Source organism: Eulemur rufifrons, chromosome 29, assembly GCF_041146395.1.
Source record: "Eulemur rufifrons isolate Redbay chromosome 29, OSU_ERuf_1, whole genome shotgun sequence".
In the NCBI taxonomy this organism is placed as follows: Eukaryota; Metazoa; Chordata; class Mammalia; order Primates; family Lemuridae; genus Eulemur; species Eulemur rufifrons.
In genome coordinates, this window is record NC_091011.1 from 34,918,453 (window position 1) to 34,937,243 (window position 18,791).

The window sequence follows — 18,791 nt, forward strand, 5'->3', positions numbered from 1 at the left end:
AATGTCTCCACAGATGAGAATAAAAAACAGTACATTGGATAAATAAATTGGGTTATAGTCATACAATGGAATACTATACAGCAGTGAGAATGACAGAATTATTGTTACTAGTGACAACATGGACGAACCTTACGACATCGAGTGAAAGAAGCTAGACACAAAATATCCATCTTCTATGAATTCATTTACATGCCTTTCAAAATCAGACACAATTAATTTATGGTCTAGAAATCAGGACAGTGATTACTTTGGAAGGGTGGGCAGTGACTGGTAACAGGAACGAAGAGGCTTTTAGGTCCTGGTAATGTTCTATTTCTTGATCTAGGATGCTGATTATGTGAACATGTTCATTTTTCGAAAATTTTTTGAGCTGAACACTCATGATTTGTGTACATTTCTATTTATATATTTTACTTCAACAACAACATTACATTAAAGAGCCTAAAATATACAAATTATTTTCCATTATTGGTGTTTCTGTTTCCATTTAAATGTTTCTAACAAGATCATGATAAATATATAATATGCTAAGCCACAGGGAATTTTAATATGCAACTGAAAACCATCAGGATTTCTAGAAATACCAAGGGTCATCTCAGTGTCAGTCTGAGCATTTGAGCAGGTTCGGTGCCTTTCTCTTCGAGGTACTTTTCCTCTCGTGTTGGAACTGTATCCCAGTTCAGAGAGGTAATAGTCATCACTGATCTCTTCATGGACCTTACAAAAACAGCATCTTCTGGATTAGCAAACACAGTTCTGCAAAAATAGAAATTATGTCAAAAAAAAACCAATATGGCCAAATGAAATTTTTATTTAAATGTGAATGTGTGCCATGTGTTTCTGTGTTATTTGTCATATAGTACCACTAACAAATAGTTTGTGGGTTCTATTGACAATTGACTTTGAGGCTAAGTGATACTATTTTTATTGTATATATTGTTTATTTTAAAAATAAAGTATCTGAACATATTTGAGGAACAGCTATTACAGTGTAGGTCTCACACACCCATGCAGTCATGTGTTAAAACCATGTTAAATGAGATGACTGACGTATTTATAGATATATGCATATTATTATCTTAAATACTTTCAGTGCAAAGTTATTTCGCTATGTTTTGCTATATTTTGTAAATGTATGTGGGGATAATATTCAACACTGCATCCAAAGAAAAACGTCTTCAGTGCAAAAATAAAAAAGAATGATGATTTTCAATTCATCAATATTCATGAATTTGAAATGTCTGCAGTAGTATTAATGAAGTATTTGCTTTAGAAAATGCAAATTCCAGTGAATATAAAATGTTAATCTGCATAATTGCTGTCACTGAACATATTTAGAGGAAAAGTAAACAAGGAAGGAAAAGCCTCTCATTTGGAATAGTTAATAATTAAGCTTTATATTTTTTAAGCAGCAAATTGCCTTTTCATTTATTTTGGGTTTCAATAATAATATTAAAAACTTAAATATGTCAAATATGAATACATAGCTTGAATTTGTTTATCACAGAAAGACATAGTAATTTTTCCCATCTAGTAAAGAGTTAGTAATTTTTTATTTCATTAAAATCTATTTTAGGAAATGGGCATACCTTAGGGGGACAACACAATTATGAAATCTAATAATAAAAGATGAAAATCACTTACTTGTCTACATTATTCGCAAATGCAAAATCTAAAAAAATACATTTTAAAATTAGTATCTTTCAGATGCTTATTCATCATTTAAAAACAATGGAACAATGTTATAAACAAAAAGTCTAAGGCATAGCTTTCTATTTTCAAGCCATCCTTTAACATAAATAGTTTAATCTATCAAAAATGCCTTTTTACCTAACCCAAAACTGAAATTTTCTCTTACATATGGTGGTTTTTGCGTTAGTTTTTGAGGCAAATTCTTTAATACAATACAAATCACAAAACTCTGAGAACAGAATACTTAGTCAATTTATAATTTATCAGTGGAATCCAAGTGGGAATTTTTATAATTAAGGTATTGAGGCTCATATGCAGAAACTGATCCTTTTTCTTCTGATAGGCACATGCTTCTATAAATGGACTAATGGTCAACTAAATGAAGAGAAATATTTAGGGGTACTTCAACCATTTGGATTCTTGGCATTAACTTCAAAGAAACAGAATAAACAAATCCTAGATCACAAGAATCTTTATCTTTCCTAGCTTTGGAGCTCAAAGACTAGTTCTCAAAGCCTGGATTTCTTATGGTGTCTTCCAAAGACTGTCATTGCTTTGTTTATTTCTCTCCAGAAGGCCTATGCCAGGCTAGAGATGGAATTTTCCCACACCTGTTGGGCCAGTAAAGTCCACAATATGGCTCTTGCCAACTCTCAAGCGGTAGAGAGCACACGGCCTTTCCGCTTTAGGAGAATTCATGGCACTGTTCCCTTCACAAGTGGCTGACTAAAGTCTCCAGGCCTTCCTTTCTGATCATCAGACTCTTTCTTTTTCTACATTTTTCCTCTAGGTTTATTGAGGTTCAATTGACAAATAAAAATTGTATCTATTTAAGGTGTACGACTTGCTGTTTTGATATGTTTATAATACATTGGGAAATAATCACCACAATCTAATTAATGTATCTATTACCTCACATAGTTACCATTTTCTTTTTCGTGTCTCTCTCTCTCTCTGTGTGTGTGTGTGTGTGTGTGTGTGCGTGTGTGGTGAGAACACTTCAGTCAACATTTTCTGTGTAAATGGTGCCCCCTGGAGTTGTGCAACATGGCAACTGTGTTGACTGCCGCTTTTTGCCTTTGCAAATTCTTCTGATGCTGCACAACCCCCTCAGTTGCTCATCCCTATGTTCACCAATCTCCAGACCTCACAGTGACCTCTAGTACCTATCTGAGCCTTCGTGCATGAATAGCACTTGACGGTTACTCTCCTGGGTGTGTCTGGTGTCATAGCTACCCAGAGTTAGAAATTTCTTCAAGATTTGACTTCCTGAGCCATTGATCTCCCAGCTTGTAACTTTCAATTATTGGTTTTCTCTAGATTCTGTCCTGTCTTGTGTCTGTATTGATGTACTCCTGTGAAACGCCATTTGTCAAACAGTCTGCCTGGTTTTCTTTTTGGTTTTACCCTTCTCCCTTCCTGAGTAGCACATGCCTCAGCTGCCAGGACCAGGCTCTGTGACACAACACCCCAGCCTGGGCTTAGCACCTGGAGCTCTGTCTTGAGCAAGCATGAGGGAAATCCAGCAGTTTCACTTTTGGACAACTAGTAGACATTTTTAAATTTTGTTGGTATTTTATTTTGAGACAGAGTCTCACTCTGTTGCCCAGGTTAGAGTGCCGTGGCGTCAGCCTAGCTCACAGCAATCTCAAACTCCTGGGCTCAAGTAATCCTACTGCCTCAGCCTCCTGAGTAGCTGATACTACAGGCATGCGCCACCATGCCCGGCTAATTTTTCTATATATATTTTTAGCTGTCCATATAATTTCTTTCTATTTTTAGTAGAGACGGGGTCTCGCTCTTGCTCAGGCTGGTCTTGAACTCCTGAGCTCAAACGATCCACCTGCCTCAGCCTCACAAAGTGCTAGGATTACAGGCATGAGCCACCGCGCCCGGCCCGGTATTTGATTTTAAATATCTTTTAATGTCTTTCCACATTTAGGTAGCTGGTGGGAAATCTGCAAACGTCTCAGTTTCCGTAAAGCCATGTAAAAACCCACAATGTTTTAATTCTGAGAATATTCGTTATCATGCAATAAGACCCAAATACATTAATGGAAATAGGCACAGGATTTCTAACTATACCTATTTGATAAGGATTGATAGCTGGGATTTGAAGAAAGCTTAAAATTGACCTTCCTTCTAAAGCTATTTGAAATATAATTGGTTTCTTTCTCAATTTAAGATTAAGAATAATAAAATCAAAATGTGATGTTACAGTTGCTTCATAAATATTTTCAAGTATGTTTTCTTTCCAGTAAAAGAATTCAAACCCTAAATGTGGATGTCACAATAAGATTTACAACAAAACAAATATAGAAGCTACAAAACTTTAAAAATAAGCTTGAAAGACACACCCCTGGCTAGACTAACCAAGAACACAAAACTAAAATCTCTAATAACCTCCATTAGGAACATGAAAGGAGAAATCACAACCGATGCTACAGAGATACAAGATATCATCTATGAATTCTACAAAAATCTTTATGCACACAAACTGGAGAACGTGGAGGAAATGGACAAATTTTTAGAAACACATAGTCTTCCCAGGCTCAACCAGGAAGAAATAGAATACCTGAACAGACCAATATCAAGAACTGAAATTGAAACAGCAATAAAAAACCTTCCCAAAAAGAAAAGCCCTGGTCCAGTTGGGTTCACACCTGAATTTTACCATACATACAAAGAACTGGTGCCCATCCTACATAAACTATTCTCCAATATTGAGAAGGATGGAATTCTCCCCAACACGTTCTACCAAGCCAATATAACATTGATACCAAAACCTGGAAAGGACGCAACAAAAATAGAGAACTACAGACCAATTTCCCTCATGAATATAGATGCAAAAATTTTCAATAAAATACTAGCAAATCGAATCCAAGTACTTATCAAAAAAGTAATCCACCACGACCAAGTGGGCTTCATCCCCGAGATGCAGGGGTGGTTCAACATACGTAAATCTATAAATGTAATTCACCACATAAATAGAAGCAAAAACAAAAACCATATGATACTCTCATTAGATGCAGAAAAAGCATTTGACAAAATTCAACACCCTTTTATGATAAAAACGCTTAACAAAATAGGCATTGATGGAACCTACCTAAAAATGATACAAGCCATATATGACAAACCCACAGCCAACATCATACTGAATGGGGAAAAACTGAAAGCACTCCCACTTAGAACTGGAACCAGACAGGGCTGCCCATTGTCTCCATTACTTTTCAACATAGTATTGGAAGTCCTTGCAAGAGCTATCAGGCAAGAGAGCAGAATCAAGGGAGTCCAAACAGGGAAGGAAGAGATCAAACTCTCACTTTTTGCTGATGATATGATGTTATATCTGGAAAACCCCCAGGATTCAACCATGAGACTCCTGGAATTGATTAACGAATATAGCAAAGTCTCAGGCTACAAAATTAATATACACAAATCAGAGGCATTTATATATACCAATAACAGTCAATCGGAAAACCAAATTAAAGACTCAGTACCCTTCAAAATAGCAACAAAGAAAATAAAATATCTAGGTATATATCTAACTAAAGAGGTAAAGGACCTCTATAAGGAAAACTATGAAACACTGAGAAAAGAAATAGCAGAACTTGCAAATAGATGGAAAAATATACCATGCTCGTGGATCGGAAGAATCAACATTGTTAAAATGTCTATACTACCCAAAGTGATCTACAGATTCAATGCAATCCCTATTAAATTACCAACATCATTCTTTACAGACATAGAGAAAATAATTATACACTTTGTATGGAATCAAAGAAGACCCCGTATAGCAAAAGCAATTTTAAGCAACAAAAACAAAATGGGAGGTATTAATTTGCCAGACCTCAAACAATACTACAAGGCCGTGGTTCTTAAAACAGCCTGGTATTGGCACAAGTGCAGGGACACAGACCAGTGGAACACAACAGAAAATCCAAATATAGAACCATCCTCATATAGTCACCTAATTTTTGACAAAGCGGGAGAGACTATACTCTGGGGACAAGAATCCCTATTCAATAAATGGTGCTGGGAGAATTGGTTAGCCACTTGTAGAAGACTGAAACAGGACCCACAGCTTTCACCTCTCACAAAAATCAAATCACGGTGGATAACAGACTTAAACCTTAGGCGTGATACAATCAGAATTCTAGAAGAAAATGTAGGAAAGACTCTTACAGACATTGGCCTAGCCAAAGAATTTATGAAGAAGACCCCCAAGGCAATCACAGCAGCAACAAAAATAAATGAATGGGACATGATTAAATTAAAAAGCTTCTGCACAGCCAAAGAAACAGTCAAGAGAATAAACAGACCACCTACAGAATGGGAAAAAATTTTTGCATACTACACATCAGATAAAGGACTGATAACAAGAATCTATTTAGAACTCAGGAAAATCAGCAAGAAAAAATCAAACAACCCTATCAAAAAGTGGGCAAATGACATGAATAGAAACTTCTCGAAAGAAGACATAAGAATGGCTAACAAACATATGAAAAAATGCTCAACATCCCTAATCATCAGATAAATGCAAATCAAAACCACAATGAGATATCACTTAACTCCAATGAGAATGGCCTTTATCAAAAAAACCCAAAACAACACATGTTGGCGTGGGTATGGAGAGACAGGAACACTAATACACTGCTGGTGGGACTGAAAACTAGTGCAACCCCTGTGGAAAGCATTATGGAGGTATCTTAAACAGATTCAAGTAGACCTGCCATTTGACCCAGCAATCCCATTACTGGGCATATACCCAAAGGAAAAAAGGTCATTCTTTAACAAAGACACATGTACCCGAATGTTTATAGCAGCACAATTCACAATAGCAAAGATGTGGAAACAATCCAAATGCCCATCAATACATGATTGGATTAGTAAGCTGTGGTATATGTATACCATGGAATATTACTCAGCTATAAGGAATGATGAAGATACAACATCTCTATGGTTCTCCTGGAGAGAGTTGGAACCCATTATATTAAGTGAAGTATCCCAAGAATGGAAAAACAAGCATCACATGTACTCACCAGAAAATTGGTTTCCCTGATCATCACCTAAATACAAATCTGGGAACGACACCAATTGGATATCAGACTGAAGTGGGGGGTGGGGGAGGGGATGGGGGTATGCCTACACAATGAGTGCATTGCGCACCGTTTGGGGAGTGGTAACACTTGAAGGTGCTGACTCGGGAAGGGGGCGTGGGGAAGGGAGGGATATATAATAAAAAAAAAAGTTTTTATTAATTCATCTGGCAAATTTTTTAAGTTCAAGGGGATATATTTCTTTTAAAAAAATTGTTGTCCTCTGTATTAAATCACATTTTGTGTATTAAATATGTTTCCCCTGAAAAAAAAAAAAAAAGAAAAAAGAAAAATGTGCTGTATTTGATTAAATGCTTAGGACAAAAAAAAAAAAAAAAAAAAGATTTTCCTTGTATAGTCTCTTACTTCCATAATCATTTACTTCCTACACAACAGAGATTTTCTTAAAAATAAAGCTATATCCTAAAAAAAATAAAAAATAAAAAAAATAAGCTTGAAAAACTCACATAGTGGGTTTTATTAGTTTCAATATAAATGTTTGCCTGATTAAGATAAGCTGAAATAAGCCATGGTATGTGCTAAAAATACTTTCTAGTTGCTATTATACAGCAGCCTTTTGTGGAAATGAGTAGATTGATAAAAAGTCATGCTGCCAATTTTTAGAGGCTATAGTCAACATATCTGAATTCAGAATATGCATTTAGAAGAAAAAAAATTCAAATGCAACAAAATACTCTCCCTATTTCTTCTTCCTCTGATTTTGTTTTTGGAAGTTTAATATGAAAAGCAGTAAAGGGAACAGAAGGGATTATAGTTCTTTCAGCAATCTGGTTAAACAAAAAAATGTAAAGCTCTACAGGTAGCGATCAGCTATCCCTCCACACCTGTAATAATTATAGCACTGAAAAACAGATGGGGGTGGTGGCCTTGCTTTGCTTATTATTGTGTGCACAGCTGTTTTTAAGAGGGGAGATTTTCTACCTAGAGATTCCTTTTCTACCACAGTACGGCTCACTCCCACTCATCTGATAACATTCCACATGGGCCATCGCCTCTCACATGCAGTAAAAGACCAGGGAAGCAACTGCCTAATAGTTCAACTTATTATATATCTGGTGTGTGTCAGATCAAGTGCCTCAATGTTTTCCGTATTAAGCATCACAACAGAGGAGAGGATATCATACTTGTTTTAACAATCAGAAAGCTAAAGCGAATTAATGTCCAAAATAAAACTTTTAATTATTAGCAGAGCTAATATTCAAGGCAGGAGAATCTAATTCCAAGCCGGTACTCTTACCTTTACCCTGGTTGTTCTCTAACGAGTGCGCATCAAAGTCACCTGAAAGACTTATTACACTACAGCTTCTAGGTTCCACCCTTGAGTTTCCAATTCAGTAAATCTGATTGGGGCAAGAATTTGCATTTGTAACAAGATCTTAAATGATGTTGTTCGTTTGGGGACCACACTCTGAGAGCCACTGCTCTATGCTATATTCTTCTACACCCACAACATGTCCTACAGACATTATTTCCGTTCAATGAGAAATGCAAGGGATAAGGGAACAAACCAAAGAACACCTTGAGGAAACAATCATAAAAATTGAGGCATTCTACAATATAACTAGCCTGGGCCCTTCAAAAAGTCATGGGAAAAAAATTGAGAATCTATTCTAAATTAAAAGACACTAAAGAGATATAACAACCAAATGCAATTGTGAACCTTGACTGAATTCTAGTTCGAAAAAGCTGCTGTAGAAACCTTCTTGGAAGAATTGGGAAATTGTAGATAGGGATTATATATTAAATAACATAAATAAATTAGTTATTTTTACTTAAGTGTGATAATGGCATTGGGGTTACACAGGGGAATGTCCTTATTTTTAAACTTGCAGGCTAAATTATTTAGGAGCTTGAAAGTTACAGATACCAGGAGGAAATCATTCTTGTCACATTCGAACAAATTGGAGCTGGGAAGGCACGAAGGAGGAGAGCTCATGCTTGCGTGGCTAAGAACTGTCTCAAGGACGTTCTAAAATAACTCCACAGGAAACTCCTTCACGTCCTTCACGTATCTCCTGCTTTTCACGACAGTTTATGTGAACATCTCCTTTCTGCCAAATAAAGGTTTCCCTTTACTTCCTTCTCCTTGGATGCACTTAAGTCTTGGCATAACTGTGCATCCTATATTATAATTATTTTTGCTTACTCCCAAATCAATTTATTATATTAAGAGATATATTTTTTAATGTCTTTATTTAGGTTGATAGTAGTGAAGTGTCATGATGTTCTGCTATGGAATCATTTAAATGGTCCAGAAAGTTATTGATGTTTTCCAATGTGCACTGTAGTTGGGGATGACCCATGGGTAAGTAGGAGCTTCTGAGGAGGCGTGTCCTTCCTGAATAAAGACGCAAAGCCTCCTACACAGAGGCTGCTGAATATGGCAGGATATTAGTAATTGTGGAATATACATGGGCATATACAGGTGTTTATTTTAATATTCTTTAACTTTCTCTGTTAGAAAATTTTCATAAAAATTTCAATAAAAAGTTAGGCAAAAACTTTCTCTGTTAGAAAATTTTCATAAAAATTTCAATAAAAAGTTAGGCAAAAAGTCTTAATTTTGCCCTTATTCTTCTTTTTGTTTTTCTTCTCTTCTTGCTTACTCTTGAACAATAATTTAGTTGATTATAAAATTCTCAGTTGACCATTACTTTTCCTTAGTATTTTAAAAGCATCAGATTAATGTCTTCTGGCTTCCATGATTGCAGGTGGGGAGTTTGCTGTGAATCTATATGTCATTCTTTGTAGGTGAACTGCATTTTCTCTGACTGCTTGAAGATCGTTTTGCCTTTGCTTTTTTTTTTTTTCACTTATGTGTCTTTGGCTTCATTTTGTCTGGTGAATCAAAGGATTCATATAATTTATCCAGTTTGGAAAATTTCTAGTCATTATCACTTCACACATTACCTTCTGCTCAATTTACCTCTACAATTTTTTCCATCAGGAATTATTACTAAGCTTTTATTGGGCCTTCTCTTTCTTGTCTTTCCTTGTCTCAACATCTAATTAATACCTTCTATCTTTCTTTCTCTATGTTGCATTCTGGGTAATTTCTTCCAAACTATTTTTCTTTTTTTGAAAAATAATTTTTGTTTCAAAATATTAGGGGGTAAAAGTGTTGTTGCATGGATGAATTGTATAATACTGAAGTCAGAGCTTTTAGTATGCCCATTATCAAAATAGTGTACATTGTACCCTATAGGTAAGTTTTTATCCCTCACACTTTTCTCCTTCTTAGTTTCCAATGTCCTTTACACCACTTTATGACTGTGTGTACCCATCGTTTAGGTCCCACTTATTAGTGAGAATATGTGGTATTTGTTTTTTCATTCCTGAGATACTTTACTTAGCATAATGTTCTCCAATTCCATCCAACTTGCTGCAAATGGCATTATTCATTCCTTTGTATGGCTGAGTGGTACTCCCTGGTATGTGTGTGTGTGTGTGTGTGTGTGTGTGTGTATACACCACATTTTCTTTACTCATTTATGAATTGATAGGCACTTAGGTTGATTCTATATCTTTGTAACGATGTTGAGCATTTTTTCCATATGTCTGTTGACCATTTGTATATCTTCCTTTGAAAAAACTCTGTTCAGGTCTTTTGCCCACTTTTTAATGGGGTTATTGGTTTTTTTCTTGTTGATTTGTTTGATTTCTTGCAGTCCACTTGTTCTACAGTCCCATTTAAGTCCAGTATTTTTTTGTTGATCTTTTGGCTCAATGATCTGTCTATCAAATTATTTTTCAATTTAATTTTTTCTTCTTAATTTCTAGGAATTCATTTGGTTCTTTTTAAATGTATATGGTTCCTTTGGCAAAGTGTCATTGAAGAAAAGGATTTTGTCTTTGCACCTTTCTTCATTCACCCTTTCTTCCTTCCTGGAATGGAGATGTGATGCTTGGTGGCATAGCAGCTACCTTGTAACCATAAAGCATACTCAGAATAGCACAATAAAAGATAGATGTATTCTAGAACACTGATGACATCATGGAACTTTGTGATAACATTAAATACCCTATCTTTGTACTCTTTGCTATGTGAGAAAAATAAATCCCTATTTGTTTGCATTTCTGTTACATATAAGAAATTAAACTCCTACTAATGAAACATCACTGAAAATATTCAAGTTATACTTGCATGTAATGACCATATGAGTATAATCAAAATATTAACAGTGCTTATTTCTGGGTGGCACAATTGCAGATGATCTGTATTTCGTCTTAATATTTTTCCTATATTATCAAAAACTTCTAGCCTTAATTGGTAACACTGTCTGTGTTAGCAGTAATAAAAATAACTATAGCTTGTTTACTGAGCCCTTTATACTGTGCTAGTTACTAGGGTAAGGGCATCAATGTACTATCTCATTATTATCATATTACCTCATTTAACTTAATACACATGAATGAAGATGAAAATTGCATATTCATTTTAGACTAATAGAATTATAAAATTAGAAAATGTAATATTAGAAAATAATTAAAAATTATTTCACTATATAGGTACTTAATTCATTGTAAATTTTAGTTATCAGTATTATAACCAAATTACCCAGAAGTTTGAGGACTTTTAATTTCATTTTTTTCCCCCAAAATACCTGAAGGTACTTTCTGGGCTGGTTTTTGCTTAAATGGTGATCTAGGATTCCATGAGGCATCTACTTTTCCTCTGAATGCTATTGATTGAACGATATGAGCCTTTTTATGGTTAAAAATGGTAATCATTGATCTTCTTTCTTTTTCTGTAACTTCTGAGAAATATAAAAAGTAATATTACCGCATAGCATTATAAAGAGACATGCAGAGTGATTCGAAATAGAACTGAACACTTTCAAAAATATATTTATCTAAACTATGTTATATGTGAACATCCTGTCAAAATTGATTGATAACAGGGCTATCACAGTTATTTCCATAATCTCACAAGAGCTCAATATCTGCCCCACATGTCACAAGGCAGAGCTCAGTCCTGGAGCCTAATGCACCCCAGACACTTTCTAACACTGGGGATGACTGAAGTTGCAGCATGATGCAGCCATCTCATCAAGGCTATCGGAAAGGAGAAATATAACCGTAACATTCTGATATCCTCATAGAAAAAAGTTACTCAGTAATTAATTACTAAGAATGTTCAAACCTGTAGAGATAGAAAGATCAGTGGATAGAGAGATAATATAGCACTTTGGGGTAAAAGAGATCTCAAAAAATGTAAAATGTGATGAGGTTAATTGTGTGTGGGGGGGTTACATACATCAGACATGCTAGTTTATCTACGGTGTCCGAAGATATAGTCATAAAGAAGTTATCATTGATTATACCAATTTTGATACATGTAGTTACAGAATTTCAAAGAATATGACTTTTAGAACTTAAATAAGCCTTAAGAGATGTTGTCCAATTCCCTTATGTTTGAGATAAGAAACTAAGGTGTCAAGCGGTAAAAAACGTGGCATCCAACATGTTAAAGTCAAAACCAGGACCAGAAGACATGCTTTCCTCACGCTTACTTGAAATATCTTTCCAATAAAGTGGTAAAGAGACATAAATCCCTAACTTTCAGACAGCAAGAATTTCAAAAATAAATAATTGAAAAACTTTCATTTACAAAGACAATTATTCAAAGATATTCTTTACAAAAACAAATTTTCAAAGGGGGTCTTCATTTTTAAACCACTGAGCTATAAGACTGCTTCTCAAATATTTCTTTGCAAGAAAGAGGTGTCCTTACGATTTCGGTCAAGCAGCTCCACTCCTGGAAGGTGGTAGATTACATATAAACGGTACAGGTTATACTGACACAAAGGGTTTTGGTATAGAGCTACAAAGGAAGAATCCAAAATAAGATGTCATATTTCAAAATTAGTCTTATTTATCTCTTCATAAAATATGACAAATTACAGGGTTCATATAAAACATAAGAACTTGTAAAGCTCTGCTTCATATCAAGCTAATAGACTCATTAAACTTTTATATATTCAGAGCAACACTTAGTTTTCCCATCTGTTCAATTCATTCATTCAACAAATATTTACCGAGTGCTTACTATTTACTAGGAACTGTGCTAGATGCAAGGGTCATATTGTTGACCCAAATATGCCACAAAATGGGAAAATCTGAACATGTCTATAAGTAAATTAGTAAAGGAAGAACTCAGCTCCAAGGAAAATATAAGCTCCATGGAGTTCTTGCTGCTACTTTTTATTAAAGCATCACTTGGTGCTCTTCTAGCGTCAAAGGTCACAAGGGTGCCTCTGTGGAGTTGGGCAAAAATGCAGCAACCTGTTCTAATAGAATTTTCTTCTTCCACATCACACCACTGCTCATAGCTCAGAATATGTAAAAGTAGCAGCTTCAGATCTCGGCAGGAGCAGAGCCAGCAGATGCGGCTGGCCAGGCACACGTGGCTCTGAGATCCCGATGCGCAGGGGCTAGAATACATTATGAACCGTACTCTCTAAAACAGTGGCTGGAAGAGGGAGGCATGCAGATGCAGAAGAGCTCCTGGCATTTCTGACATCACATCCCTTAGGAATCAGCATGTAGGTATGATTTTTAAAAATCTTCAACTAGAAGTGATGGTTGTATTTTCAAGGAAAAAGCAAAATATTTTCCCTGTTATCTTAGATAATAACAAACAGGATTATCTCAATACAATGTGAAATAAAACTTTTATGATTTTCATGTGGGTATTTTTAGCTATTTGGATTCTGCCTACATGCAATTTATAGAAAATTTCTGAAAAATACATATAGTGAGGAGAACCACTAGATGGCAGTAGCAGAAAGAGCTATTGCACTAACAGTTCACTCAACAAAATGAGGCTCACTTAATGTACACGTTAAATTTAAGAGTACTGCTATAGACTATTCATAAATTACAACGAGGTTTGATAAAGGCATGAAAATATTAAACATTAGAAACCCAGAAAAAACCGATGAATATTTATAATGAACAGTTTGTAACAGAAAGTTTGGGGTGGGAACATGCTTGAAAAACAGACTATTTATATAAAAACTGAAAAAGTCAATCATCTGGATGTTTTCTCTGTAGGTAATAAAACATCCTGATATTTGTTGCATGAACACAAATTTTTCTGGCTCATAAAATCGTTATATATAGCTATTCCCCGTGGAAAACATGAGCTTTAAAGGGACATAAAGCAGGCAAGGGAAGACACCTGGTGCATAATAAACAAAAGTTATTAGTGAGGAGAGGAATAAAAGAAAATGTAGAGCCAGGAGCAACAAACAAATTTAAAAGAAAGGAAACAAATATGTATTGGGGGAAATCAGAAGAAAAATAAAACAGAATTTTTTTCAAGATTTTTTTTTTGTTTTTGTTTACATGTTGTTTAATTCTTTTTTTTTCTTTCTTTCTTTTTTTATTTCATCTTATTGTTATGGGGGATACAGAATTGCAGGTTACATATGTTGCCCATGTACCGCTTTTCCCCCCAAGTCAGAGCTCCAGGCGTGTCCGTTCCCCAGTCAAGATTTAAATGACAAAAAATGGTTTGAAATTTATTCTTCAAAGGGAAGAGATTCAAAGTGGTAATTAATAGTTAAAATTTTAGGTATTAGGATAGAGAATGGAACAGATATATATTAAATCAATAACAAGGACAGATTTTAAAAGATCCATAGGGATCATGAACTGTAGTTTGAACCAGAGAAAGTAAAGAAAAGGACACCCTTCAAGGACATAAAAGCAAAACACAATTGTTTTTAATGAGAACTTAGGAGGAATAAAAAGTCACAGATGCTTTCGTGCATAAGTCTGCTTTGTGGTTACTGTCTTGGGGAATCGCATCTGACACCTCGTAACCCTGTAGAGCACTATAGCAGTGGAAAGTGGAGTCTGCCTTTACGTATGATGTTAATGAAAAATGCACCAACACCTTTCAATGACATTTTCTCTTGGTGTATCCTTCGTATTCTCTTTTCCCTCTCAGAATGTTCCTATTCATTTCATTTCTTTTCTTGGCTTTTTCTCCTACTACTTGGTTAAGTAACTTCCTTATATACATTAAAAAACTAGCTTCAGTTAAACAAAATATCAAACTTGGATTTATTATTGTTACATCGCATTACTTATAAACAAGGTATTTCAATACTAAAAACTCTATGTCCTTGTTGTCACTGACCATTCATCTCATGCTAAAGCAAAATCTGAGTGACAGCAAGTCAGCAAACTGAGCGGTTAACTTTAAAAAATGGATTGAATTAAACAATTTGAAAGGCATTTCATCTTTATTTTTCTTCACTGTCTCATAGCCCTTAAATTTTAGAAGGAAGCAATCTTTTTTCAACTCTCTTTTTTTTCTCCTTCTATACTATTAAACATTTAACGTTTCGGATTTATGAGTTTTGGATTGATGCTACTAAAATTACCATAAATTTGATTTCTAAGATATGAAATTGGTTTCCTGTGTCTGAGTGTTCTGAAAGCCTTCTATGATGTATGGGCACATTCCTTTAGAAACTATGAAGCGAAATTGCTTACACTTTCACTTTCAATAGGTTAATACTATTTAATCCACCTTCCCTCTAGGCTACTTATAGAGTACACCTCAGTGGCGCCAGCACTGTCTTGCTTATCTTAATTTGGGATTCTGAGTCTAAGCAATTTACATTTACCCAATGATATATCAAAACGTCTCTACTACCTTACTGCACTAGCTCGAGTTACGTGAGTCACATGTGTAAAGCTACTTGTTATTGAAACAGAAGAGGAAAAAAAAGGATACAGTCATCTAAATAATTGGCTCCAGTTAATTCTTTTATACTATTAAAGCAAAACTTAAAATGGCCATTTATAGATGAACCTAAATGTTTTTTAAAAAAAGGCTGCCTTTGAAAAAAGTTGATGAGATTAATAAAGGACCTACATACTCATTTTAATAGATGGGGGAAGTACAGAAAGAGGCTAACACCCTTTAGAGAACAGCCTGTGGAAGAAAGTTCGGCCATTAACAATCAGACATCAAGATTCTGAGGTTCTGGGTAAGGTCAGCATCTCCACTATTATCACCATCTCATTTTAATGACAAATCGGTGGGCCACCACACACCACATGCTTTTACTGAATTTGGAAATCACCCCTGATTGTAAGAGGCAAACTTTTACAATAAAACAGGGGATGAAGAGAGTGAGGGGATCAGAACATTCCCTTCTTCAGGAAAAACAGCAGTGCAAGACCCAGGTTCTTCTTATTTGGCTATTGTTGTTTGGAAGGGGTGGTCCCACCTGGAAGGGCATCACAGGTAAAGAGGCTCAAATGCACACACCCTTGGGATCAGAGTCCCGGCCTATCTCCCAGCGACCCTCTTCACCCCTGACGTTTTGTCATCAGCAGTGGACTGGGGGCACTGCGGACAGCAGGGATAGAGAGCGTTTAAGAGCAGTACCTGTGGAAACATGGTGCCCTGTCTTGAATTCCCTGTTCCCAATGGTGACTCCTGGGAGCTCTGCTAGGAAGCAGGTCTTCACAACTGTGAAATGCAGGAGTCTAAGTATACTTTCCAATAGTGGAGCTAAATAAATCCTTTGAGAGAAATGAGGAGACTGAAGGTTTAGGAACAGGAGAATGGATGAAGTACTTTGTCCTTGCTACTGTTGTTGGTGGTTTTTTTCCCTTAGGGCTGGAAAAGGGGAAGGAAGACTGAAGGTTAGTGAAAGTCATCAGCCACAAAGTGCATTGGCTCATGTGGATTCTGAGAAGTTTGGAGAAGGGAAGAGAAGAGGAAACTGAAGCTGGAAAGGGAGGGTGTGGAAAGGTAGACCGCCTGGAGAGAAGAGGTGGGGCCCCTGACTGCCTGGAAGACAGGAATTCCAGTTCCCAGGACCTCACACTCTGCAGCTGGCTTGGGCCTCCCTGAAGCTCTCAGCCATGCGTCTCCCTTGCAGTCCTTGGCAGTTCTCCTCATAAATGCCAGTGGAGGGTGCAATGTTGACAATAGATTAGGGGTTTATGCTCCAGGCTATTTGCTCACTCTCTGAAGAACTTGTAATCGAAGTGGAATAATAATAATAACACTTTAGATTTTCTTTGGTTTTACAACTTGAAAAGACAAAAATTACAACATTTGAAAGTACTTGGATTTCTCATTTTAGTTAATGAGCTGAATCTAATCTGTGATTGCAAATGAGGCTCAAAGAAACTTAATCTGAAGACATTACTGCACAAAGAACATTAGTTGTCTAGGAAATGCAAACTTTTTTTTTGCGCATAATATCTTTAACCAAAATAGGGCATAGGTTCAAACTGTGAATGTTTGCTACCAAGAATTTTCAGCAAATGCTTTTTTTGTAATTGCACGTAGCATTTTCTCCATTTCAAAAAAAACAAATGACCCACTGACAATATTTTCAATTGCAACAATTGTAGTTATATGACTTGAATTAGGTCAATATGATTTTAAGTAGAGGTCACTTAAATTGTTGTGCCAGGTAATGATATAGACATTATAACTACTAGGCTGGCCTTCAAAGAACTGGAAAAGGCCACCCTCTCCCTGACAGGCCTGCACAATTCTGTGCTTGAGTATAACCTTGACAAGTAGGGCATGGGCTGGATTTTAGGGTCCATTCAGTCCTGGACTAGGCACCTTTGTTCAGGGCATAACCCTGTTTGCTACTATTGGGGCAAGCTTGTTTATTACTCTCCACATGTTGTTTTACAACAAGTTAGCTTAAATTATTGAGTTTTTACACACAGCAAAGTGTCCAAATAGTTTTGCATAAAGCCCTTTCAACTCTCTAAGAAATATTTAGGCTGAAAGTTATAAGACTGTAAGTCCCATAAAGGTCTGGACTGGATCTTTCTTGTTTAACTTTGTGTCCTATTACCTAGTAAAGTGTCATGCAATGAATGTGTGATAAACATGTATTGAATAAATGATAAATATTTATTGAATGAACGAATAAATAAATGATAAATGACACAAAGCATGAGTTTAAGTCTCAATATTCCTTAGCAGTTTGGTTAACTCTCTGGGCCTTACATATCTACCACTCAAGAGAGAATAATTCTAATCATGTCATAGGATGCTGTAAAGATTTAAATGAGAATATAAGAAAACATTTTTTCAAAAGGACATTCAAACGTGTTACTATAATGATTATTATTTAAAATGTCAGTTATATTTTCTCAAGTCTATTTATTACTTAGAATTTGTAGACTATATGCACCTTAATTTATTGTCTGATTTACATAATTTACAATAAAACAATTTTTTTTTTTGCAGCTTCAACATAACCTTAATGGTGAGAAATGTTTTCTTAAAAAATGTTTTGCAGAGTTATCCTAATGTTCGAAGCAATCCTGAGAGGTAGCTATTAGCCCATTTTATAGAAAAACATAGGTAAGATTTCAGGATCTAGCATAACTGGTCTTTTAATCAAAGAAGCATTTGTTCAGCATAGAAGGGCCAGGTAACTCAAATATGTAGGCCAATCCTGAGTCTTTCACAGAAGACAGAAAGCTGTGAAAAACTCCTGACAGCGGCAGCCTTATCACGTCTCCAAAATAAGCATGGAATTGCCATGAACTTGGTGTGAATTTATGATTTTAATATTTGAGTTTAAAGAATCTAACTATAAGCACATCAATCATTGATCCTCAGTGTAGTAGACGTAACTGATTACACTGAAAATATATGGAAACTTTAGTTACTATCTATATATTGATCTGATCAGAACCTCTGCCATCAATACGTGGTTTTTAAATATTCAATACACTGTTTCAGGCAATTATGAGAAATGACAGAAAATGAATAGGAAAAAAAAATCTATTTCATGACATTATATAAAGAGGTCTCCAAAGTCTAAAAACCTGCTTGTTAATCTGAGGGTCTTTTACCTTGGTATGCCTGGAATCCTTGTTTTGTATTTTGGTTGTGTACATGTTAATTTACCCTTCAAGATCATAAGCTTATTGAGAGGAAAGACTGTGTATTATTTATTTTTCTAACAC

At 35.5% G+C, this 18,791-nt stretch overlaps 1 protein-coding gene across 1 annotated transcript in view; it reads right to left on the reverse strand.

Annotated features, from left to right (window-relative positions):
- Positions 1–512: 512 nt before the first annotated feature.
- The window catches only part of LRRC72 (leucine rich repeat containing 72), a 165,461-nt gene continuing 147,182 nt past the window's right edge, over positions 513–18,791 (reverse strand). Inside the window, exons 8-11 of the mRNA XM_069461931.1 lie at positions 12,547–12,636; positions 11,417–11,569; positions 1,645–1,672; positions 513–756 (exon numbers count right to left, since the gene is read on the reverse strand). Coding sequence (XP_069318032.1) covers positions 591–756; positions 1,645–1,672; positions 11,417–11,569; positions 12,547–12,636 — 437 coding nt within the window. The 3' untranslated portion in view covers positions 513–590. The remainder of the gene's footprint in view (positions 757–1,644; positions 1,673–11,416; positions 11,570–12,546; positions 12,637–18,791) is intronic.